The sequence below is a fragment of the Lampetra fluviatilis genome, chromosome 11 (genome assembly GCF_964198595.1).
Source record: "Lampetra fluviatilis chromosome 11, kcLamFluv1.1, whole genome shotgun sequence".
Taxonomy (NCBI): domain Eukaryota; kingdom Metazoa; phylum Chordata; class Hyperoartia; order Petromyzontiformes; family Petromyzontidae; genus Lampetra; species Lampetra fluviatilis.
Window position 1 is genome coordinate 676,314 of NC_136285.1, and position 27,617 is coordinate 703,930.

Sequence of the window (27,617 nt, forward strand, 5' to 3'; positions counted from 1 at the left end):
TTACCGAAAGAACCAAAGAATATGGATTCTGCCTTGTTGCTTGGCGTAAAAAACGAGCGCTTGTGGAGGTGCCCAATCAAGGATTTGTTCACCTTTTGGTACCAGGTAGTTGACATCGTGTGATGGCTGTTGAAGTCGCCTATGTAGATCGTGGGATGTTGCACCGCTGACAATGGTGGTAGGTGCCAGATTGTTTTTGTAGGTTTGTAGACATTGTATTTACGACAAGACCGGCGATTATTATTCCACTTGTGAAGTCGTTGTCTGTCTGAATAACTTCCGGTGTGTCTTTAATGTGATGCGCGGCGTAAATAGCCAGACCATTCTAGATTTGAAGCTTTCGTGACTGCAATGATTCATATTCTTCTTAGAATATCCAAGAATGGTAGTTTACCGTCTTTCTCCACTTCCATGGTGAATCTGATGGATGGGTGTCTAGAATTGATGTGGTCCAAGAAGTGGTTCAATGCTGGGAGGCCATGTGGCCAGATGACGAAAGTGTCGTCCACATACCTCTTCCACAAGGAAGGACGCAGGGTGGATGTCTGGATGGCGTCTGATTAAAACTTTTCCATGAACATGTTGGCTATAACTGGTGACAAGGGGGAGCCCATAGGGGTACCCTCATTCTGTTTGTAAAAGGTGCCATTCCAACACTTATTTCACCGCCGCATTCAGCCGAGACCAAGGTTCTCTACAAACCTCCTGGCTACCATCAAAGGTTTGTACACGAAGCCATACAAATATACAAACACAGACATAATGTCAACCGTGATGACGGTTACAAACTGAGTAATCATTGGAAAGATGTGATTAACCATGCAAAAAAGATTTAACTACACTTATTTGCCAATCTTATTTGACAGACAACCATCACACTTTTACCATGTTTAGTGGTGGTCTCCCTGTTACAGGTTGAGTCACAAACCGCACCTCTCCATAACAAAGGCTCAGCCTTTGTTATGCAGTCTATTCTTAGTCTTAAGCCTCACCTTACCATATTAATAAAAAGTATGCGGCCCTTGCCCCACCACCTTCTCCAACCATTATATAAACGGAGTGGTAGCTCCTACAATCTCTCATTTACTTGATACAGCTGTCGTGGCTGTGACGGTACCACCTGAAGACGAAGCTTGTGTTGCCTCCGAAACGTCGTGATTTTTTATTTTATTTTACTTTTTTTATGTTTTTACCTACGTGACTTTACCGAAAAAACCTAAGAATAGCCAGACCATGTTTAGTGTGGCCCTTGGAAGCAGTGAGGATGTACCCTGGAATGTTCAATCGTAGAGAGCTGCTTTCCTTCACATGTGTCTATTGGATAGTAAGGATGTCGATGTTTTCTTACTGAAGCATCTTTGCGAGGACATCCGCCTTCACTCGGGATAGGCCCTCAACATTTAGCTGGCATAGACGAACCGAGGGGCCAATGAAACGGCTTGTTTGGCCCTGAGGAGGTCCTTTGTTGCCTGGCTTGTTCTTTCTGCTGGAACCCAGAGGTCGACTGGCAACATACAGTTTCTTTAGTGATGTCATTCGTTATGAACTACGTTGTATACTTTGTCAAGGCCAGCGCACCGCTTCTACGGGGAAGTTCCAAGTTTACCTTTTTCTCTCTCTCTGGGTTTTTTGTTCTCTCTCTCTGCCTGTATATTTAGTGTACTTTTTTCTGTCTACACTCGTTTTTTGTCGTTTTTATGTTCTGCTCTGTCTGTATGTCTCCGTTCCTCTTGTTTTTATGTTTTGTCTTTCTTTGGAATTTTCACACTTAAATTCTAACTTAGCAATCTTTGAAATACGTAATCGACCAGGCTATGCGTTGTGTGTTGACCGACTCTCTGTGTTGTATTACATAACATTTCGATATTTTGCTAGGTTATTTAATTTAGTGTGTTCTTTCTCCCTCTTCTAATGTTCAAGCCTGCGTACTTTACTATGCGTTCTTCGTACTCATTGACATGTACATTTTTCTCTAACCCCTCCCTCTCTCTGCCTCCGCCCCCCTCTGACTATGTAAGGCCACCCCACAGAGACGATCGCCCTCTCTGTACCTGTGTTACTCTCTCTATGTATCTTGGTGATATCTGTCTGCTTATATGTCTGTCTATAGTTTTCTGGTTAGATTTTTTGTTGCTATTTCATTTATACCTGATGATTGCTTGTGTTGCAATCGAAACGTCGTATGCTATTATTTAATTTATTCTTTTATCTTTATACGTGACTTTACCGAAAGAACCAAAGAATAATTCCTGCAGTCACGAAAGCTCCAAAATTAAGATAGGTTCCACACTGCCCACCAGGGATTATTTGTCTGTTTGTCGTGCATATTTGTCTGTCGTGCACGAATGCACTGTCCAACCAAGTTCCTACCTGCCCACTCCGAAGGAACGTGTTTGGGAGGAGGATATAAGGAGGTGCGTGAGAGTGGAGCGGGAGTACAGGTTGCTGGGACCAAGGTGAAGACACCTCGCCACTGCCGCTCAAGCCAGGGATGGACCTCAACCCTCACAAGTCGCCTGGCGGGTTATGGTTGATCCCCCCGCCCGGATCGGATGAGTGGGTCCGAGGGAACGTAGGCGAGGGCAGCCGCGCAGAGTGAGAAGCTGTGTGCAAGCCTATCTGTGTAAGCCTGTGTGAGCGAAGCTGCGTGCAAGCCTCTGTGTGAGCGCAGCTGTGTGCAAGCTCTGCGTGAGCACTGCTATGTGCGAGCTCTGTGTGAGCGCTGCTGAGTGCGGAGCTACCGAGAGTGGGAGCTGCCGTGTGGAGCCTCGAGTGCGGAGCTGCTGAGAACGAGAGCTGCTGTCTGTGTGCGGAGCTGTGAGGGCGGATCTGCTGAGAGAAAGAGCTGCCGCAGGCAGGTTAGCGAGGTGTAAAGTAGATAGGGGAAATTAGTTAACAAAACTAACCGTATAGAGTATAGACAGAGACAGGAGTGCCTACAACTGGTGCAACAATAGAGTAATAAAGTATAAGCAGGTGACCTGTTAAAACGTGTCCGACTGAGTGATTTTTCGAGACACTACACTATCATATGAGTAATATGTAATGCATTTTTGTCAGCATTCAGAGAGTTTATCCAATACCAATTAATAGTGTATGTGGAATGGTTCGACAGAGGCGCACACACTCGTATGGAGGCAACACTATTTATTTAACACAACTGCAATACAACTGTAACACACACACTATATATAAGGTGGTGACCACCATCCTAATCGCGCTAACACTCGAACACTCGGGTACTACTTAACATGGCCAAGCCAGGAGGGCTTCTGCTTGGCCACGACGACTTGAGGCTTCTGTCTTCAGTCTTCATGAGGCGTCTTCATCCCGGACGTGAACAGCCCCGCTCTGCGTGCGGAGCCAGCTTATATGTGCCTCTGCGTGGCCGGCCACACCCAGGCCACGCCCATCTTCTCGAACGCTCGAGAAGGCTCTGCTCCCCGACCACGTGACCCCCCAAGGTCCCCCTGGGGCCCCTGGCCCCCACGTTGATCTGGTCACGTGTCCAGTTGGGTTCACTCAGTGCCACGGCCTGACACGACCCCCGTGGCACTCGTCAACAGCAGAGGTGGCAACCGGATACCCGTACCCTACCCGATACCCGGCCAGGTACAGGTACCCGTTGCGACCCTGGTGCGGCCGGGTATAGGTACGGGTAGGCCGTGAGTCACTGGTGAGTAACCGTTTGTCACTCATTTCGGGTAGGGTACGGGTAGCGTACCCATTTGCGACCCTGGTGCGGCCGGGTACGGGTAAGGAATCAAAACCCGTTTGCGACCTCTGGTCAACACCCTCCACACTGCCCGACCCGGCAGTGACGTCATTCGTACCGACCCGACATAGCAGTGACGTCATGTGAACAGACCCGACATATCAGTGACGTCATGTGTGTACAGACCCAACACGGTAGTGACGTCATGTCACTACATATGTATTTGTTTTGCTATAGGAGGAAACCCATGCAGAACAGGAAGAGAACATTTAAACTCTGCACAGCAAGGGGCCAGAGTGGGGAATTGGAGTGTTACCACTGCACCACCCTGCTGCCATATCTAAAAACAAATTAAATATACATATTTGCGATTTATTTTATACCTATGTGACTTTACCGAAAGAACCAAAGAGTATGGATTCCTGCAGTCACGAAAGCTTCAAAGCAAGATATACATATTTCTTTGGAAAAGCTAGGTACATTTTTACCAAAGATGTATCTCAGTGAATACTGCAATGGCTGCTACATTGACGTGAACAGTCACTGGCAGTTGTTTGAACAGCGTGTTTGCTTCACGTAGGGGGAGTAGTGAGGTTTCACTACTCCCCCTACGTGTTTTTTGGTCTGTGTCATCAGAGAAGTTGCACAACATTTCCCGTAAAAGGCAGAAAAACCCCAACAACAACTTCAAAGAAAATCATTTAAATATATTGTTTTAATTTTAAAAAATGTTGGTGATGCTACATTGACAGTGGTGCATAAGCACAATTAACCCAAAAGCTCACATTGTCAATAACACTGCCTTTATAGAAAATATATAGGCAACATTTTTGGCAATGGCTTCCTTCATCGGGCCATTTCCCAAGACACCTTATTGACAGACGTCCACAATGTTTCGTCAATAGTCTTGAGATATTCTTACTATGTTAATTATTTTACGTATTTTTCTTCAAATAATACATTTTACAAAGGTTTTCATTTAAATGTATGCCTAGTTTGCTTTATGATATTGATTTGTTTGGTTATTGAGTCATATTGGTTTTTTTACAACCTGCAAGGTTTCATATGCTTTTTCACAGAAAAAAATTTGAGATTAGTTTTTTTATGAACTTTATTTTGTCCTTCCCCCGCACCTCCAATTATCCTTGTTGGCTACATACGGTGCGAAAGAAGTTCAACATACGTGCAAATATTTACTTATTTTTGATGTGGTACCAAGCAGCACTTAGTTTATAACTATCAGCTATCTTGAGATTGTTTTATTTTTCTCGGTTTAAATTGCTTCTTTGATTACCTTTTTCCATACTCTTTGGTTCTTTCGGTAAAGTCACGTAGGTGAAAAATAAAAATAAATAAATTAAATCACGTTTCGATTTCAACACAAGCAATCATCATCAGGTTTGACAACCACAGCAAGAATTCTTTTACTGAAGTGGTTGTCACACCTGATGATGGTTGCTTGTGTTGCAATAGAAACGTCGTTATTTAATTAATTACTTTTTACTTTTAATTTTTCACCTACGTGACTTTACCGAAAGAACCAAAGAGTATGGATCCTTGCAGTCATCAAACTTCAAATCTAGAATGTACCTATTGCCAGTAGAAATTAGTTTTGCATAGGACATACATTTCATCAAAGTCCATTGTGTGTCCATCCCTTGACACGGGTACTATGCCACAGGATATGCATTCGTCTGTGAATATTTGATGCATCTCAGCTGTTTCTTCATGCACACACATATTTACGTCGGTCTGGCCAACACAGTGAAGGCCATTGTTGCATTGACCCGCTGTTCTCAACATACAAACACCCGAATTATGAACATCAGCAGTTACAAAGTCGGACTTGCTGTGTGAAAGTGAGTGCGTGTGTGTAAGTGCGTGCGTGTGTTCATGTGTGCGCATGCCCTCGTGTGTGTGTAGAGCAGAATTGCAGTGATGGACTACCAACCCGGTGATTCGAGTTAGATTCCCGCTCACTACCAACACCAGTCACGTTTTATCTGAATGGGTTCTAGGCCTCCTCTAGGTGGGCTCAGCCTCAAATTAGTACCTGGTGTGGTGTGTAAACATCGCCACTGGGGAGTAAAAAGTGGCCCGGGTGGTGCTGCCCACTCACCCCCTCGTTTGCCTTGCTGGCCTTCCTAGGCGCTGTTCACTAATGGCACTTGCCCCGATAATCTATTAAGGCTATATGGGGGATTGTTGTCGGTATGTATGTATGCAATAGTGGTGACTCATTGTGCCCCTTCCAACAAGCAAGCCGGCAACAGGACACTAGGTAAGTGAACATAAACAGATTTTCGTAATCACGTCATTTAATTTGTAGTATTATTTACTATACAGTATTTATTATAGTAGCACATGCAAACGGACCAAAACACAATTTATAATACTCACGATATGTACATTTAAATATGTAGTGACTGACTCGGAGATACTAAGAGTTGGAAGCACTCTGTTTATTAACACGGCCTAACAGTTAACACTTTTATAACTTGTCTCTATATGAACTACGGTTCCCAGTCAGGACAGCTGGTAGACTGCCTGACTGGCGACACCAAGATGGTAAAGACGGAGACGACGGCGAAGACTCCAGCAGCACGACGGGATCCCACTCCACACGACAGCCCCGAGGTATCCTCTTATTCTGTCAGTGTGGCCTGGCTCCGCCCCCGGCCATGCCCGATTTCTGGAACCTACTAGCGGGTTCTTGGTGTGTTCCTTCCGTGACCTTTCGCCTAGATCTCTCTCTGGTCTATCACCTGGCCTGCTGTTGGTAGCAGCATAGCCAGCGCTATGCTGCTACATGACCGATTCTATGTCACTACAAATACAGTACAAGAGACACTTGAATCTCGTAGATGTATCATTCATGGTTTTGACTTATCGTGGGCAACCTTTTTGTACAGGAATGTATCTTTCACCGGGGTTGACTAGTTGATGGGTGGTTGGAATGCAGTCGACCCTTCATGATGCGCCAGAGAGCACGGGGTTTGCGAGCCGACTCATTGACATGCAGAGCATATGACGATCTATGAGACTCACTAATGAGTAGGTTAGCAGATCTGCAAGTGGCTCTGTAATTGAGGCGGACAGTGTTGAAACCAGTTTCTTCCAAAGACGCTTCAGCCTCCTCTGGGTCTGCTTTGCTGTGATCGTCTCCGGTGACAGACAATTACTGCATGTTTCCCCATTCTCGTTGTGCTTGCTCGGATGGGCATGAGTTCATAAATAACAGCAGTGATGTAATTTTCTCATTGAGCTGCAAATTTATAGACCGTCAATGCATAATTTAGACACGCCAATTATGACTGAATCTTGATGGAAAAACCGTGGTCCAGTCATTTCCATTCTCTGTATGATACCGTGATTGGTGGGAGAATAATTGGTAATACCACATTACACGTCATGAGGCTGTGATCTGAAATATCCACTTTTATAACAACGTCGGTCACAGTTACAAAATTGGTGGATGGGAAGATGTGATCCAGTATATTTCGTGAGCAACATGTTCTGCCACTGACTTTCTGGGTTACACTGTGACTGTCGATAATCTTTGCAGGATTACTGTTGATTTTACCACAAGAACCAGTTTATCTTGGACAGTTTAGGTCACCACAGATCATGTAGTGAGAGCCAAGTGACCCACAGTTTAGTAGACTGGAAAGTTCACTAAAATATTCTGACAGTGGTGAAGATGGTGGTCAATAAATGAGAGTGAGCGTAATCCCCCTGCGTGCTGTTCATAATTTTCACTAGAAATGTTTCACGGTGAATCAGTGCGAACCCACCACCATGCGGGCTGTCGTTGCCAGGCTTTCCTCAATGGTGCAGATCTCAAATAGGGTATGCGTTAGGTGCAGCCTCATGCTTAATTACGTTCGGTGAGTCATACCTAGGTTTCCGTAACGGCCAATATATTGAGTGAACAATCATTAATCAGATCCTGGATCAGCACCATCTTGTCGATGATGGAGCGTGCATTGATCAATCCCGGGTTTGGCAGGATACCCAAAATTATCAGCAGTATGGCGATGAAGGCACTCCTCCGTGACCGTGTGGAGGTCGGGTGGAAGAAGTACTGACCAGATCTGCACCACAACCAGGTGCGAGGCATTGCAACAAGTGATGAAGACGGTTGGATCGGGGTCAGCATTTCCACAGCAGATCGCAGCACAATGGGTGCGGAACTCGAGTATGTTGAACTGGAAATTCGGCCAATGAGCACTCCATTCTGCATGTTGGACGCTGACAAAGCCTCGGCGTTAAGTTGTAGAACTTAAGAGTGTCGGCCCAATGGCATGACAATTGGAGGGTTACGTGACATCGATGTACAGGTCATAGTTGAACCTGAGAGCGGTAGTCTATCAGTTAGCACATTGTGCCTGGTGACCCGAGTACGATTCCAGCTCATGGCCAAAGTCGGTAACGAATATCTGAACTTGCCCTGGGCCTCATCGAGGTTGACTCAGCCTAAAAATTAGTACCTGGTGTGGTGTATAAAACATCGCTACTAGGGAGACAAAGGCGGCCGGGCATGCTGTTGTCCACCCAATCCCTCGAGTGTCGATCTGCCCTTAATAGGTGCTCGCTAACAGCACTTGTCCCAACAGTCTGTTAAGGCTATAGGGGGATCTTTGTCTTTAGTGAGACTGGGTCTCATAGAGTTGGAGTTTGCAGAATTCGGTCACTGCTGGTTTGATCATTAGTTCCTTGGGGGGGGGGGGGGGGGTACCAATCAGAAGTGCGATGTGAACATCGATCCATTGCCCCCCAATGATGATCAGTTAATATGGGCACATTTATAATTTTATTTAATTTGTATCCACTTTTACTGCTTACATTTTATAGGTACGTTTTTAGTTGTAATAGAAATTAGCAGTGGAAGCCACAAATCACTGGTATTGCTCAATGTATTTCCCGAAAACAAACCTTGCATTCCCAAGCGATAAGGGTAGAGTTATGTTTATTTTTTTCCAATGATTCACTCATGCAAACAGATAAAGCAAATCATTTACACAAACGCCCACACATGAGTGCATTCTTGCGTGGCATATATATGTGGAGCCTTACTACACACACGTAGACTTCAATTACAAACCATGGCTGCCCATGCACTGGGTTTACTGCTGTTGCTGATGTCTGTGGGGACAAGTGTGACCCAAGACCCTATGTAAGTAATACTGCATGTGTGCAATGTGTGTTATATTAAGCACGACATAGGCGATATGGCCCAGAAAGAGATGTTCCTGGTTCGAATTGGACAGACCAACCTGACTAATACTACAGTGTGAAATAATGCTCACATTGGACGTTAATATGCTATTGACATTACAGTATTTGAAGTGAGTCGGCCACTGTGTGCTGTAATTATGGTGTCAATTTGATAAATTCGAAAAATGTCACTGCAAATTACACAATTAGCATTTTGCATGAAGTAAAAATTATCGCCTCCTACTAGCAGACTAAAGCCCCATTGCAGGCCAGGTGCGGAGTCATCGTGTGCACTTAGGCGCACTATTGAATGTTTAAGATGTTATGTAAGTCACTTCTTGCGTGTAAAACGCTGAGACGCCCCGTCATTTTATTAAAACAAATGATGACCATTGATAATCCACCTGATCAAATAGATACAGATTCTAGAAGGCTAGGAACCTGAGCCAACGACATATTTAGGTAAAAAGACACTACATACATATACAGATACAATATACACACTAATACACAACTCTTATAAAGCGTCTGACATTTGAGCCAACGTATTTTTACGTTTATCCAAGACACCCTTAGTGAGTCTCATGATTGTGGAGAGGAAAACTGGAGGACCTGAAAAAAATCCACATGACCACGGGGAGAACATGCACACTCCAATTATATAATAGATATGGATGATGTTGCTTTCCCTTCACGTATTTGCATCCAGGGTTCTCCTCTCAGTCCCGAGTGTGATTCTCATTGGGAGCGACGTTAATGTGCTTGTGGACGCACGCGGCCTGACTGAAGACGTGAGAGTGGTGGTCAGGGCGGAAGAGTTCTTGACTAAAAAGCAGCTCGCCACCCAAACAATCACTCTGACTCAGCTGGACCCAGCCATCGCCACCCTGAAGGTAAAGCGATCGCTTTCAAAGCAACAATAATAGTCAATGACATCAAACCCAAACTCAGGATCATATTGTACACCACTGTAGACTGCGCTCCGTCAAAAGTAAAACTACACTATCTCTCTCTTGAAGCCCTTTCAAGAGTAGCAGGCTTCGACATTGGCATTCAACTCCTGAACATATTGCCAAGCGCAATAGAATATAATAGTTTACCAATTAAAAAAATGTCAAAAACATCCGTGTGAATCATGTTTAAGAAACAAGGGCAGAACACAAAAAGCAATAACACAAACGAACAGTAACATAATCTAGCTAGCCAATCCCTAACATAAATAACAGGTTGAAAAACAGGCTTCTTATCAAACCAACCCATTTATTTAAGTACACTATTAAAGAAGGTGTAAAACATGTAGCTCCTCAACATAGTGCCATACACAATAAGAGAACATGCATTATTTACTCAGGAAAGCCACATTGAGAATCTTCTTCAGGATTATTTTAGTTTGGGATGTTTAGCCAACACCCATTACAGTGCATGTGTTAAGCTATGGCATGAAACTAGAGGACCGAGAGGAAACCAATGCAGAACAGGGCGATAAGATACTCCACACAGAACAGCGCTTGAGTCGGGAATCGAACCCAGGGAGATGGGCGTGCGGGAGCCTAGCCCATGGGTGGGGGCGCACGGGGAGGGGTGGGGAGGGCATGGAGGACCGTATATGTTTGGGGTGAAGGGGTCAATGTGTCTTTAATGAGGGGTAGTTTATGCCATGGAACGCTTCACACCAAGGCCGTAGCCATGGAGTCAACATTGGGGGGCTCCAAATCTTCCAGGGTGTCTGGGGGTCCCAACCCAGAAAAAATTCTAAATTTGAAAAAAATATGTGGACACAGTCCCTTGGTGAGCTCCTCCGGCAGACAAGGCTGCGTTGGCTGGGTCATGTAGCCCGTATGACAAGCCACAACATTTCCAACGCAGATTTTTTTCTCGCTGGATAGAGGGCGCTAAACGGACGTGGTACACGATGGACAATAGATTTCCTGCCTAAAAATTTACAAATTCACAAACACATGTGATGTACTTTTTTATTTACAATAATGTCGAATAGTGTATTGTATTACATTGCTCTGTTTTTACTTTTTTACCATTTCTTGTTTCATTGTATGTAATGGCAGAGATTAGGGATTAATAAAGTACAACCATAACCACAATCATATAAATAGAAATGTATGCATTGATTTATATGAAGACAAGTCCAGATATTGTGGCCAAGGTTTTGCAAATTGTTCTTTTTATTTACATAGCATAGCAATAATTTTTTTTATACCAAAATATTGGGGGGGACATTTTGAGCATATTTGAATATTGGGGGGGGGATGTGTCCCTCCCAATATCTAACCTATATAATTCATTTTTTGTCTGTCTGTCTGTCCGTCCGTCTGTCCGTCTGCGTACGCTCGCTTCCGGGGGATTTGGCTCTCGGACCGTGGCGTTCGCCGAGATTAAATTTTGCCCTTGGGCACGCCCCCGGCCCCGCGGTGAACATAGGCATTTCCGATTTTTCGTCTCGAAACTTTAAATTGGACCGATTATCGATTTAGTGCGATTTATCTTTATTTATTTATTTACTATTGCCGACGGCACGTGACGAAGCACGCCGTTGCGCATGCGCGAAGGCGGCTGCCCCTGGCAATGGGCGGTTGGCCCCTGGCAACGGGCGGTTGCCCCTGGCAACGGGCAGCAACGCCGTCGCTGCGGGGTGGACACCATTTTTAATTCCCGTAAAAAATATGCACACGCATTAACACGCGACGCTGAGGTAAATTCATCAAAATGTCACGTCCTCTTCACTCCCCCCCCACCCCAATGTGTGCAATTACTATTATAGGGTCGGTAGATAATACAATTATAGCGATTAGACAGTATTATTGTAGCGCGGGGGAGGGGGCGGATAGCGGCCCAAGCACCCAGCCTCAGCCGGGTGGGCAATCTAGGCGAGGCCGGAGGCTCTGCACGGTACTAGGCCTCGACACCCCACACTTGTCAGGCGAGGACTTTGTGCTATAAACTCGATATACCCAGCGTTGCCCGGGGGAAAATACATTTAAAATCTTCTGAAAACTTTAAAACATAACATACCAATGAAAATACAACTGTGTAATTTAAAATTTAAAACCGACCGCGCCAAGAATCGATTCTCTAAATTGCGCAAAGGAATCGAAGGTTGTCGACTCCTTTAGAATCGGCTTATTCCCGTTTAATATAAGTTGGTTATATAGTTGATATGAACTGCTCGAATGGGAAATATCCGGCGTTGACCGGGGCAAAAATAAAATTAAAAACTCCTGAAAACTTTAAAACATAACATACCAACGAAAATAAAACTCTGTAATTAAAAATGTACCCCAAGCGTGAAAAGAAGCGATTCTTTGCAATCGTTGCGAAGGAATCGAGGGTTGTAGATTACTTAAGAATCGCCCTATTCCCTTTTTCACAAACTGCGTTTCGCCAAGTTTGCTTAACATTTCCAACAGACACACACATTCACACATTTAGCTTTTACATTTAACATACAAAACGTCAGCATGTACTGCTGTCATCATAGGCAAAAATATATACACCCTCACCACTCACCATCACCACTCACTATCACTCACCACTTACTATCACTCACCACTCACACTCACCACTCACCATCACTCACACTCACCCTCACCACTCACTCACCCTCGCTACTTACTACTCACCCTCACCACTCTCTCACCACTCACCCTCACCAATCATCCTCACCCTCACCACTCCCACTCATCCTCACCACTCACCCTCGCCACCACCACTCACCCTCAACACTCACCCTCACCACCACCACTCACCACCACTCACCCTCACCTCTCACTAACCCTCACCTCTCACTCACCCTCACCACTCACCCTCACCACTCACCTCTCACCACTCACCTCTCACCACTCACCACTGACCCTCACCACTCACCCTCACCACTCACTCTCACCACTCACTTTCACCACTCACCCTCACCACTCGCCACTCACCCTCACCACTCACTCTCACCACTCACTTTCACCACTCACCCTCACCACTCACACTCACCACCTCACCACTCACCACCTCACTACTCATCACTCACCACTCACCACTCACCCCTCACTCTCACCACTCACCCTCACAACTCACCCTCACCACTCACCATCACCACTCACACTCACCACTCACACTCAACACCTCACCACTCACCACCTCACCACTTATCACTCACCACTCACACTCACCACAGACCCCTCACCACTCACACTCACCACTCACACTCACCACAGACCCTTCACCACTCACACTCACCCTCACCACTCACTCTCACCACTCACCCTCACCGCTAAATACTCACCCTCACCACTCACGCTCACCCCTCTCCCTCACCACTCACGCTCACCACTCACCCTCACCACTCTTCCTCACCAGTCTTCCTCACCACTCTTCCTCACTCCTCACCACTCACGCTCACCACTCACCACTCACCCTCACTACTCACTAATCACCCTCACTACTCACCCTCACCACTCACCACCACTACTCACCACTCACCCTCACCATTCACCCCTTTCCCTCACCACTCACGCTCACCACTCACCCTCACCAACCAACCATCCTTACCCTCACCACCACCACTCTCCCTCACCACTCACCCTCACCTTAACCACTCACCTTCACCACTCACCCTCACCTCTCACCACTCACCCTCACCACTCACCCTCTCCACTCACCCTTAGCACTCACCACTCACCCTCACCACTCACCCTCACCACTCACCACTCTCACCACTCACCCTCACCACTCACCCTCACCATTCACCTTCACCACTCACCTTCTCCACTCACCCTCACCACTCACCCTGACCACTCACCACACACCCTCACCACTCACAACTCACTGCTCACCACTCACCCTCACCACTCACCGCTCTCCCTCACCACTCACCCCTCATTGCTCACCACTCACCCTCACCACTCACCGCTCTCCCTCACCACTCACCCCTCACCACTCACCCTCACCACTCACCGCTCTCCATCACCACTCACCCTCACCGCTCACCACTCACCACTCACCCTCACCCCTCACTACTCACCACTCACCCTCACCACTCACCGCTCTCCATCACCACTCACCCTCACCGCTCACCACTCACCATCACTGTGGTGGTGGTACCTGCTATCATGACAGTAGTACAAGCTGACGTTTTGTATGTGTAATGTCAAAAGCTAAATTAGTGAATGTGTGTGTCTGTAAGAAATGTTAAGCATACTTGGCGACACGTAAGCAAGTTTTTTTTAAACGGGAATAGGGTGAGTGGTGGTGGTGAGGGTGAGTGGTTAGGGTGAGTAGTGAGGGTGAGTAGTGAGGGTGAGTGGTGAGCGTGATTGGTGAGCGTGACTGGTGAGTGGTGAGGGTGAGTGGTGAGGGTGAGTGGCGGTTGTGAGTGGTGATTAGTGAGGGGTGAGTGGTGAGGGTGAGTGGTGAGGGTGAGTAGTGAGGGTGTGATTGGTACGGATGAGTGGTGAGTAGTGAGGGTGAGTGGTGAGGGTGAGTGATGAGGGTGAGTGGTGAGGGTGAGTGGCGGTTGTGAGTGGTGATTAGTGAGGGGTTAGTGGTGAGGGTGAGTGGTGAGGGTGAGTGGTGATTGGTGAGGGTGAGTGGTGAGGGTGAATGGTGAGGGTGAGTGGTGAGGGTGAGTGGTGAGGGAGATTGGTGAGTGGTGAGTTGTGAGGGTGAGTGGTGAGTAGTGAGTGGTGAGTGTGAGTGGTGAGGATGAGTGGTGAGGGTGAGCTGTGAGTGGTGAATGGTGAGGGTGAGTGGTGAGTACAGTCAATATGCACTGCTGTAATCATAGCAGGTACCACCACCACAGTACGTACTGCTCTCATCAGAGCAGGTACCACCACCACAGTATGTACTGATGTCATCATCGCAGGTACCACCACACTCGGTATGTACTGCTGTCATCATAGCAGGTTCCACCACCGCAATATGTACTCCTCTCATCATAGCAGATACCACCACAATATGCACTGCTGTAATCATAGCAGGTACCACCACAGCAGTATGCACTGCTGTAATCATAGGTACCACCACAGCAGTATACACTGCTATAATCATAGTATATACCACCACAGCAGTATGCACTGGTGCAATCATAGTATATACCACCACAGCAGTATGCACTGCTGTAATCATAGTATGTACCACCACAATATGCACTGCTGTAATCATAGCAGGTTCCACCACAATATGCACTGCTGTAATCATAGCAGGTTCCACCACAATATGCACTGCTGTAATCATAGCAGGTACCACAAGTCAGTATGCACTGATGTAATCATAACAGGTACCAACACAGCAGTATGCACTGCTGTAATCATAGCAGGTACCACCACATTATGCACAGCTGTAATCATAGCAGGTACCACCACAATATGCACTACTGTAATCATAGCAGGTACCACCACAATATTCACTGCTGTAATCATAGCAGGTACCAACACAGTATGTACTGCTGTAATAATAGCAGGTACCAACACCGCAGTATGCACTGCTGTAATCATAGCAGGTACCACCACATTATGCACAGCTGTAATCATAGCAGGTACCACCACAATATGCACTGCTGTAATCATAGCAGGTACCACCACAACATGCACTACTGTAATCATAGCAGGTACCACCACAATATGCACTGCTGTAATCATAGCAGGTACCAACACAGTATGTACTGCTGTAATAATAGCAGGTACCACCAGTCAGTATGCACTGCTGTAGTGATAGCAGGTATCACCACAGCAGAATGCACTGCTGTAATCATAGCAGGTACCACCACAATATGCACTGCTGTAATCATAGCAGGTACCACCAGTCAGTATGCACAGCTGTAATCATAGCAGGTACCACCACAATATGCACTACTGTAATCATAGCAGGTACCATCACAATATGCACTACTGTAATCATAGCAGGTACCACCACAATATGCACTGCTGTAATCATAGCAGGTACCACAAGTCAGTATGCACAGCTGTAATCATAGCAGGTACCACCACAATATGCACTGCTGTATCATAGCAGGTACCACCACAATATGCACTGCTGTAATCATAGCAGGTACCACCACAATATGCACTACTGTAATCATAGCAGGTACCACCACAATATGCACTACTGTAATCATAGCAGGTACCACCACAATATGCACTGCTGTATTCATAGCAGGTACCACCAGTCACTATGCACTGCTGTATTCATAGCAGGTACCACCAGTCACTATGCACTGCTATAATCATAGCAGGTACCACCAGTCAGTATGCACTGCTGTAGTGATAGTAGATACTGCTATCGAGTTGGTAGATACTGCTATATAGAGTTAGTAGATACTAAAACAGTCTATATATACCACTACAGTCAGTCAATACTGCTACAGTCAGTATATACTATTATACAGTCAGTACATACTACCACGGTGAGTAGCTACTAGAGTCAGTAGATACTATTATAGAGTGAGTAGATACTGCTATAGATTTAGTAGTTGCTACTATAGTCAGTGGATACAACTATAGAGTCAGCAGATACTATACAGTTAGTCGTTACGACTATATAGTCGGTAGATACTACTGTAGGCCCAGTAAATACTACTATGGTCAGTAGTTACTACAGTCACTAAATACTACTACACAGTCAGTAGCTACTACTGGCTCAGTAGATACTACGGTACAGTCAGTAGATACTACTACAGAGTCAATAGATACCACTTCCTCTGTTATATGTAAGGTGTTGTTAGTATATATACCTACGAAGGGTAAAGATATTTTTTGAGGGGGGGGGGGGGAGACCACAATTTTCGGAAACCTTTTGACATCAACTATTTACCCCACACTTTCTACAACTTTTTGGACTTGTGCAAGCCTCTTATATATTTGTTGGTGGAGAAATGTACAAAGAGCCCACCGGGCTTTGACAATACCTTAGTATCTGTGTATATATATGTAAGGTTTTTAAGTAATATATTTTTCACCCGGGCAAAGCCGGGTACTTCCGCTAGTATATTATAATTACGGCCTTGCTTCACACCATCCACTCTCCGTTAATGGTGGGGCAGTTGTGGAGAAGTTCCCTTACCTCTGTCGTGTGCTCATGACCAGCTCGGGTTTGTATTTTCATCGGCTGCGTAATTCTGCTGTGTGGAAGCTACCCTGGCCTATTGCTCCACACAAAGCTCTGAGTCTTGTCGAACACAGTTATGCCCTCCTTTCGCTATGCTTAGGAACCGTGGACCCCTTTGAAGGAACATCTGCACAGGTTTGAAACAAGCAGGGTGAGGACCTTATATCGTTTAAATATGTGGACACAGTCGCTTGGTGAGCTCCTCCGGCAGACAAGGCTGCGTTGGCTGGGTCATGTGGCCCGTATGACCAGCCACAACATTTCCAACACAGCTTTTTTCTCGCTGGATAGAGGGCGCTAAACAAGACGCGGTACACGATGGACAATAGATTTCCTGCCTAAAATATTTTAAAATTCACGAACACATGTGATGGACTTTTTTATTTACAATAATGTCGAATAGTGTATTGTATTACATTGCTCTGTTTTTACTTTTTTACCATTTCTTGTTTCATTGTATGTAATGGCAGAGATTAGGGATTAATAAAGTACAACCATAACCACAATACAAATAAACAGAAATCTATGCATTGATTTATATGAAGACAAGTCCAGATATTGTGGCCAAGGTTTTGCAAATTGTTCTTTTTATTTACATAGCATAGCAATCATTTTTTTATACCAAAATATTGGGGGGGATATTTTGGACATATTTGAATATTGGAGGGGGGATGTGTCCCTCCCAATATATATTATAATTACGGCCTTGCTTTACACCATCCACTCTCCGTTAGTGGTGGGGCAGTTGTGGAGAAGTTCCCTTACCTGTGTCGTGTGCTCATGACCAGCTCGGGTTTGTCTTTTCATCGGCTGCGTAATTCTGATGTGTGGAAGCTACCCTGGCCTATTGCTCCACACAAAACTCTGAGTCTTGTCGAACACAGTTATGCCCTCCTTTCGCTATGCTTAGGAACCGTGGACCCCTTTGAAGGAACATCTGCACAGGTTTGAAACAAGCAGGGTGAGGACCTTATATCGTTTAAATATGTGGACACAGTCCCTTGGTGAGCTCCTCCGGCAGACAAGGCTGCGTTGGCTGGGTCAGGTAGCCCGTATGACCAGCCACAACATTTCAAACGCAGCTTTTTCTCGCTGGATAGAGGGCGCTAAACGGACGCGGTACACGCTGGACAATAGATTGTTTGATCGGTGAGTGAGCAAGTGAATGGATGGGCGAGTGATTGGGTGAGTGGATGAGTGAGTGCTATGGTCTAGAGCAGCGATGGAGTTGATGTGGTACAGGAGGATATCGAGCTGATTGGACTTGCCAATGACTGGTAAAATTTTCCTCTGTGGAGAAGGCTCGTGAAGGACGCTACTCTAAAGTTTGAGACAGTCGCCCTCTAACATTACAGTGATACCTCGATAAACAAAGTAGATCCATTTCTGGAACTTCGTTCGTGGATTGAAGCTTCATATATTTAATAACTTATTTTTCATCTTTCGTATGGCTGATGTAAATGCAGAGCAATAACTACAATTTCACATTCAGATGGTCAAGCCAGATAACTGGATCAGGAGTAGCAAAGTGTATGGCTATGATTACTCCTCCATATTTGTTGATCGGGCAATTTCATCGTTATATCGTTTATGGTCTGTTGTGGATGACCACAGTTGCCAACCTGAGAGTTTTTAATTTACTGTGTACATCAGGTATCTGCATCTGCCATTGTTTGTGCGGATGTGGTTTAGGGTGGACCATGATTTTATGCGTTTGGTCTTTCACAAGGTATTTGTGAGTTATTTTGAAACTCCATTCAGCCCTCAAGCTTCATCAGGGTTGAACTCGCATTGGTGATGGTTAAGCGCATGGGTCCAAAATGGCTTGCGCGACTTAAAAAAATGACGAGGGACGTTATTAAGGTCCTGATGAATGGGAAGGCGACCGCGTTTCTTGATTCCCAGAACTTCCCGGAGAGTTGCAGTGTTGCGGTGGATGGGTGGGGGAGAGATTTGTGACAGCATGGGCAGCCAAGGTGTTAGGGTTGACTTGAATAACTTATAACATTAGTCCATAATACAGGTTTTTTGGGCTGGATAGCGTAAATATATAAATTTGTAATTAAACCCACCACCACCCAACACAGCCAATTAGTAACCATTGTCAAGTTAACAGAACATGCCAACTCGTCACTAGTACAGCACACCGGTGTGTTGTAGAGCCAAGCCACAACATTTACAATCTGAGTACGACGTTTCGCCAGTAATTACATCTAGCTTAATCAGGCGACAGCCAGATAACTGGCGAAATGTCGTACTCAGATTGTAAATGTTGTGGCTTGGCTCTCCAACACACCGGTGTGCTGTAATAGTAATGAATTGGCATGTTCTGTTTACGTGAGAAGCCTTATTAATTGGTTGTGTCGGCTGGTGGCGGGTTTAACGACACATTTAGATATTTATGCGATCTAACACACACCTGAATGATGGATGACATTGGACGCGTAAGCATCCGTGTTAATATAACATAAGTGGTATGAGGATGCGTTCCCAGCCATCGTAACTTACCATTTTATACTACTAGAATTTCGGCGGCCTATGGCTGCCTTATTCTCCCCATAATTGCTGGCGCCACTCTGGTGGCTACTCCATCTCCTGACGCTTGCACTTGCACCTGCTCACCCTCAAATACACCCGCTGTTTGCAAACCCTGCACGTTACGCCACTACATTACTACCTCCCCCCCTCGTGATGAAAAACCCAGCCATCCCGGCTGACCTTATATACAATACAAGTAACGCGCGAATCCGTGACACAGGAAACAACAAGAACCATGAGAAGAGAAAAATAATAATAACAGAGTGTAAAAGTGCAGTCCGTTCCACTGAGGATAGAACTGCACAGCGGTCCGAGGTGCCGTCGATCCCACATTCCTCAACGGAACGTAATTATCTGGGAGCAGGTTCCCACAGCTTTCCCGTCCCCGCGAACCGGATCCAGCACAGCCGGAGGAGGAGAAGGACCAGAAGTGGACGAGGAGTGATGTCTCTTCCATGACGAATGGTGTACCGACGGTGGGTCACGTGGGAACGTAACTGTGGTAACTCTCGGGTTGAACGTAACCCTCCGGGAGCGGGTTCCCGCAGCCGGACAGTCCCTGTGCACATGATCTTTCAATGACGAGTGACGTGCTCACGGCGGGTCCTCTGGCCCGGACTTAGGTGGTGGCCCAGTTGGCTTGAACTGGGGTGTCAGTGGTCACGATCCTGTAGGCGGAACAGGACAATACTCCATACGTGCATCCGCTTGGGGTGATGTGACCAGCTCGGACACATCCAACACAGGCCGTTTTAGGTTTAGATTCTGTGTCCAAGGGCAGTTGCCAAATTCCTGACAGCAAATCGAGGGTTGAGAAGAATTGTGCACCAGACAGAGCATCCAAGGAATCGTCCATGCGAGGAAGCGGGTATGCGTCCACTACGGAAATTTTGTTGAGTTTACGGGAGTCAACACAACATTTCAAGGAGCCGTCATGTTTTTTTAACCAATACAATGGGCGCCTCACAAGGGCTGGTGGAGGGAGAGACAATGTCTGCAGCCAGCATCTCCTCCACAGTCTGGTCGAATACATTCCGTTTCATGGGGGCTCATTCTGTGAGAATTTAAATCGAATGGGAGGCAAGTTCCCCGTATCAATATGGTATTGCAATAGGGTGGTCCGGCCTATGTCGTATTTACGGTTGCTTAAAACGTCCTGGAATTCGTGTAAGAGTCGCCGAAGCCGCGCTTGCTGCTCTGTCGATAAATCCTTGTTTTCCTGACACAACCTCTGTATCCACATGGGTTTGACGTCGCTAGCAGGTGAGACATCCCCACAACCCCTGACATGCACGCCATTTGCTCCTTGCATGGGGCCGCAAGCTTGTGTGGCAACACGGTGCCTGCTTGGATAACTACCAGTGTATGGCCCACATTAACCACTTGGAGGAAGGGATTACGGTTTTCCGGCACGACAGTCAGTGCCCCCACCAAGGAGGGTGTTCGCAATGCCGCATTAGAGGGGGTAAAGATTATCCCCTCCTCTGGATTTAGCAGGGCCAAGCTCTTAAGCAATGGCACAAGCATCTGCGTCGCTGACGGAACGCACATTGTCTAGCTAACCGTAGCCTGCACAACCGCATTAACAGATGTATATGTTGTGGGGGATTTCAATAAATGCAGATGCTGCCCCGATGACATCTAAATACACCCCTGGTCCACCATTAATTTGAGGGGCATCCTGCATAAGAAATCCGTGCCCAACAAGCAGGGCACTGCCAGTGTTTTAGAAATCAACACAGGCCCGTCCATTACCACATTCTCCTATTTGTACCGTTGCAATCATGCGACCGACTATCCCCAAACTACCCCCATTCGCTGCTACACATGGCCCATCAACATGCTCCAGAGGCCGAGGTGACTACGGCAATGAACGAAAAGTAGGCAATAAAATGAGGGTTGCCGAGGCACCTGTATCGATCAACACCCGGACCTGCACCCTCTGGATAAGGCCCATTACATTCGACTTTACCGCCGCAGCACCTACCACGCGATAGGCCAACGCACACCATTGCTAAATGTCGTACGGACCCGCAGCCAAGGAACCAACACGGCAAGTTTCTGACGCAACAGGATGAACAGTATCCGGGTGAACGACGGCAAGGTGCGCTGTGGATGAGCGATAGGAGAGAAACGGCCGTGTGTATGGTGCATCGCGACTTGCCTGTGGTCCTTGGAATGAGGAGGTGCTGACGCTGGAGATCGAAGGGGGCCTGGGCGAACCACCGAAATGCAGATAACAATTCCTGGCGATGTGTCCCACCGCAGTTAAAGCATGCCCGCGAAGAGGGCCCAATCGGCAGCCCACTCCTTGGTGTACTCGCATTTCTTCACGCCGTCGATCTTGGGACCAGGATGTATACGCCGGACTGCCTTCGCTGGACTCCGAGTCCCCTTTTTCATCAGTGCATGACATCACTGCAGAACATCCTCTGAGGCTCAGGTGAGCTTGTATATTGAGCGACTTGGAGGAAGGCGAGGTCGTCATCGTCGGCGATGGCGAGGACGACGCCCAGCTTCCTTGCCAGCGCCACGAGCTGCTCCAGGGCAAGCGAGTTGGGGGCTGCTCAATCCATGGAGGGGTAGGCCACTTGTCCGAGGGCCATCTCCGCGTCCTCACGTTTTCTGACCAGGAATGTCCTGTGGATGTTCGATGGTGGGCTGAAGACCGCTGCCATCGTGGAGCAGGCGTCGGTGAACGAAGAACGATGAGCCTCGGGGATGGAGTAGAAGGCGGCTAATGAATCATCATCCAGGGCCGTCGGCAAGACCAGTAGCGCTTCGCCCATAAACCAGCCCACCGAATGATATGCTGCCTCAAAGCGAAGGCATAACGCCATCCAGTCACCCCAGACGGGGAGAAAGCACGGACCGGAGGCAACCGGCGCATTGGAGATGGCCGCACAGCAGGCGAAATAGCCGTCGAATCTGGCATGGTTGCTGAGATGGTGGGAGCCGCATCCGCTCGCTGAATGGCGGTGGCTACCTGCACGATCGCCGTCGTTGAAGTGACGGGAAGAGTCGGCACATCCGCCAGCACCACCGCCGAAGTCGTCGCCTGGGTTGCCGTCATCAGAATGTTGAACAGGTAAGAAACCGCCGACAGAGTCCTCTCCAGATGGGCAGCAAAGTCCCACCAATCCAGCTGATCTGCAGCATCAGAGGCCGTGGCGAGAACGATGTCTCCGTCGTTTTCGTCATCGGAGAAGTCGACGGGTAAGTTCTTCTTCTTAGCCACTTTCTTTGACACGACGGCGATATAGGTTTTTGACCACGTCGACACCAAATGTAGTGGTGTATTCACATGGACACTTTTAACTTTTCTCCTGTTTCACTTTATTCCTTCGCATCCCATATGGATACTCCTCACACCAACACAATGTAGCCTTGGCTCCGAACTACCTCTCTCAAAACTCCGCTAGCCTGTCACTCTATCACTCCGCTATCCTGTCACTTAATACTCCGCTAGCCTGTCACTCTTCTCTCACACCTCCACCTCGTCCTTGCCCCCATCAGCAAACACCGCTGGGGAGAGTACAAGGTGTATAGGGTGAGGACTAAGGCTTCTTCTCCCCGGCTCTTATCCTCTTCGTTCCTTCAGCTCCAACCAACTGCTCTGTGTTGCTCCGCACACAGTAAGGGTCCTCAGTTACCCCCCATTAATCTGGCGCCTCAGTGGCGCCTCCTGCACATCTTATTTCTCCTTTCATCTCCATCTCCCGCCTCTCTGGCATCTACCCCGTGTTCTCACGCTCGCACCTGCCTGTCCCCAAATGCAACTGGTTAATCATTGCTTATCCCCCTAATTGCTGGCGCATCTACTCCATGTCCTGATGCTTGCACCTGCTCGCCCTCAAATGCACTTGATATGTGCAAACCCCGTGCGTTATGCCACTACACTACTATAGTCAGTAGTTACTATTATAGAGTCGGTAGATACTACTTTAGAGCTAGTCGATAATACTACAGCCAGTAGATACCACTATAGTCCGTATATACTGCTGCAGAGTCTGTAGATCGAGTTAGTCGTTACTGCTAGTCAGTGGATACTACTATATAGTCAATAGATACTTTAGATTCAGTAGATACTACTATAGTCATTAAATACTACTGTAGAGTCAGTATTTACTACTATAGCGTTGGTGGATACTACTATAGAGTTGGCAGATACGACGATAGAGTCAGTAGATAATACTACAGTCAGTAGATACCACTATGGTCAGTAAATACTGCTACAGCCAGTAGATACTACCATACAGTCAGTAGATACTGCTATGGTCAGTAGATACTAGTGTCAGTTATTACTACTCCAGTCAGTAGATAATACTACAGTCAGTATATACTCCTGCAGAGTCGGTAGATACGACTATAGAGTCAGTAGATACTGCTATAGTCAGCAGATACTACTATGGAGTTAGTAGTTACTACTAGGCAATATGTACTACTATAGTCATTAGATACTGAATGTAAATAAACATTTTATGATCCATCGCGATGTGCAATGCTCAAGAAAAATATCTTATTATAATGTTATTCAAATTTATATAGCGCTGGATACGGAATGTTTAACTGTTTATAAACAGTCGGGTTATTTATTATTTTACCAAATTTTCCCTCAACCAATATAATTTTCCCTCAACTAATGGTAATACATCCAAAGTTCCATATGCTGAGACTTTGCATACCGAATATTTGCATGTCGATGCATTATTACTATAGTGGGTGGAGGAGCGATGATCACAACAATGAGGGGAACGCTGGATGGCTAAAAAAGCAGCAAGTTGGCACAGTAGGGAGCAGTCGTCTCAGTTAACCCATGGCATGGTCTGTCCCGTGACTTCCTGTCAGTTGCGCCTTTGGTCCTTCACGTGGCTTCAGGGTGCACCTAGCCTGGCACAATAGTCGTGAAGTCACCACCATTTCATGGCAATTGGCGTGTGTTGATGAGGGAGCCCCTTTTTGGTACTTTGCGGAAGTTTGTGGTAATTTGCAGCATCAATGCGAAACTCTGCCACCTGACAGCGCCAATCAAATAAAGTTGTCACGTGGGGATTTGACTCGGCCACACAAATGTTGGGTGGCAGAGTGTAACGGTGTGTCCTTTTTGGGACATGGTTTAGCGGGTTTTGGTTTATACCCGCAACCCTAGCTAGCATCACTGTTATTTAAATTTTGGTGGGGCCCCTATTTCACACGACGCCCCAAATGACCGTGTGTGGAATATAACCAAGACCACTGCCTATATATTCAAAACATATAGAGTTTACTTAGACTTAAATCTCTGCACAAATCTTACATTGTCAAAGGGCAACAGGCTTACTACTTCTCCAGAGGAGTGCATGCATCACAAGCCACTATACCAACCCAAATGACCCTCGCAACAACACAACAACTAACACCGTTATACAACAACCCGACAAACACGGCTTGACCGACTTCCTCTACCACGAATGCTGGGGGGCGGGGGGGGAAACAGCTGAGCAAAACCCCAAAGGCACACCCAAAGAATCACCCAGCTCTGAAACAGAACACTCTAAGCGGATCAGTCCCAGCCACCTCGAGCCGGATCAGTCCCAGCCACCTCGAGCAGATTTAGCAGGCATCTTTGAGCAGGATCAGTAGTAGAATAAAATCCCACCCGCCTCAGTCTCCAGCTCCAGTACAGCAGCCGCCTCGAACAAGCCGAGGAGCAGAATGAAATCCCCCCCCGCCCCCTTTCCCTTGGTTCACCGTGACCAGGGCCTTTTATTCAATCACACCCTTGGGCCCCTCCCCCAACCCCTGTGCCAACGAGCTAATCCAATCCCTCACCCCTGCAACCCCCCCCCCTCCGCAAGTCCCCAATAAAAAAAACCCGCCCCCAAAACTATCACTCCGACTGTCGCACAGAGGGTACATCAAAACATTGACGTTATACCTGGAGCGGCCCTTGCAAGCTGCTCCCCTCATACTCATTACGCCCCCCCCCGCTCTGTTCGGAGCTATGGATTGCGGGAGGGGAGGTGTCTCAGGGACAGAAGGGGAGGAGCGCAGGTTGAGAGTGACAGGAGGGAGGAGGAGCCGAGAGAGAGGGAGAGAGACGGGCGTGGAGTAGCATCGCGGTACGGATGGCCGTGAGGTCACTTCAGTGCCGTTGGAGCCGTGCTGTGACTCCGTGCGCTCGAAGTGTGACGCTGGACTGTGTGAGAGAGGAAGACATGCGTGGAAGAGGATGGCGCGGCTGTGCGGGCTACCGTGTGAGTGCCTCAAATTTAATGTTGAGAGGGTGGAACTTGAGGCAGGTGCCTCCACCCTGTCAGCCTGTGCTGCTGGTGCCTGGGGGCGACGAGGTGCGTTCAGAGCGCGTGATGCGGGGCTGATGCAGCCAGATGTCACGTGGAAGCCCGACCTCACCTGAAAAAAAAGCGCGCGCGGCGTCATCTTCTGCAGTATTGGAGAAAATATTTGAGTCTGCTGAGCCCAGAGCAGGTTATAAGTGATGGACGGGAGTGTAGTAATGAGAGTCATACTTGGGGGGGAATACTATCTAAAATATGTTGTAGACGAAAAATACGGGAACAGGAGCAAATTAAAATTTTTTTTATAGTGTAATGCAGGTGTGTACACATGGGCCATGCATCGGACCATAACCCTAACCTTAAATGTTTTTTTTCAACGGTTGTCAAATAGTCCAAGGCAGAGAGTTATTTTACACTCATGAGAATTCTGGCTCCAGGTAAAGTGGTTAACTGGTTACTGTGTTTTCCATATTTCAACATGTGACTAAGGTGATATCCGTGAATCTTAATTTCAAAGGTACACATTATACTGGTTCATTGTGATGATATTTTACATTTCAGTTTTCAGTGATAGTCAAAGGAGAAACGTCATTTACAGGTTTCAGAGTCATTCGGACAGAGTCCAGGAGCCGTGTTTTAGGTAGGCTCAGTACTTAGACCACTCTCAGCCATCGCAGTGTCTGGGTGGTGGTTTGTGCCCTGCATCTGCCGTGCACTTGGGAGGTTCATCAACAGCGTTCGCTGTAGAAGTGTTATATCGGGATTGTAGGTGCTGGAATGATTCAATTTGCCCATCTTTATCAGTATGTACCATACCTTGTTATTGTTAGCTATTTTCCATTTTGGGCATTTGATCCATTTACTCCCTCGAGGGTTTATCTGAGACGGGGAAGAGAGGCATCAGCTCTGATTTTTCTGAGTTTAGTTTACAACCCGAGGCTTCTCTGTATTTCGTGATCAAGGATAGGAGAGTACATCGTCTGTATACAAATAGATTTTGTTATCGCTTGTCCCTTTACATCAGGCATGTCCAAAGTCCGGCCCGCGGGCCATAATTGGCCCGCGGGTCAAATTTAATACGGCCCGCAGCTTCGGTCTTATAATGTGTTATTTATGGCTCGCTAGCTCTGTCAGAATAAATAAATCATAAAACTTTAAAGATGTAATTCCTCCTTTCGCCACACGGTGGCAGCACCATTATAATGCTCTCTGGCTCTGCATCCGTGCCGAGAACCCTTCTCTAATAATTTCTGCCATGGCGACTGCAAAAAAAAAGAGAAAAGTTGACAGTGAGGGCCGCCGCTTTCAGGAGCGGTGGGAATTGCAATACTTCTTCACTGGAAATCGAGGAAATTGTGTTTGTCTAATTTATAAAGAGACGGATGCCTTGTTTAAGGATTTCAACGTAAAGAGACACTACGAGACTAAACATGCTACAACATACGACAAGCTAACAGGGAGTGGCCGCGCTGAAAAAGTGAAGCAACTTCAAGCTGCACTGGCATCACCATGGAGTAAAGTTTCTGGGATCATTACCGATGGTGCGCCTGCCATGGCTGATGAGCGAAGTGGATTGTCCACACTGATCTGCAATAAAGTCAGCAAAGAAGCAGGCAATGATATTAAACTTCACTGTATCATTCACCAGCAAGCTCTCTGCGCCAAACATCTCAAATTTGACGATGTTATGAAACCAGTGGCAAAGGCAATCAATTCTATTCGCTCTAAAGCTCTATACCACCGACAGTTTCAGTAGTTCT

At 46.8% G+C, this 27,617-nt stretch overlaps 1 protein-coding gene across 1 annotated transcript in view; it reads left to right on the forward strand.

The window, feature by feature from the left end:
* Positions 1 to 8,759: 8,759 nt before the first annotated feature.
* The window catches only part of LOC144934715 (complement C3-like), a 161,342-nt gene continuing 142,484 nt past the window's right edge, over positions 8,760 to 27,617 (forward strand). Inside the window, exons 1-2 of the mRNA XM_078860768.1 lie at positions 8,760 to 8,891; positions 9,642 to 9,825. Of these exons, the coding sequence (XP_078716894.1) occupies positions 8,821 to 8,891; positions 9,642 to 9,825 (255 nt within the window). The 5' untranslated portion in view covers positions 8,760 to 8,820. The remainder of the gene's footprint in view (positions 8,892 to 9,641; positions 9,826 to 27,617) is intronic.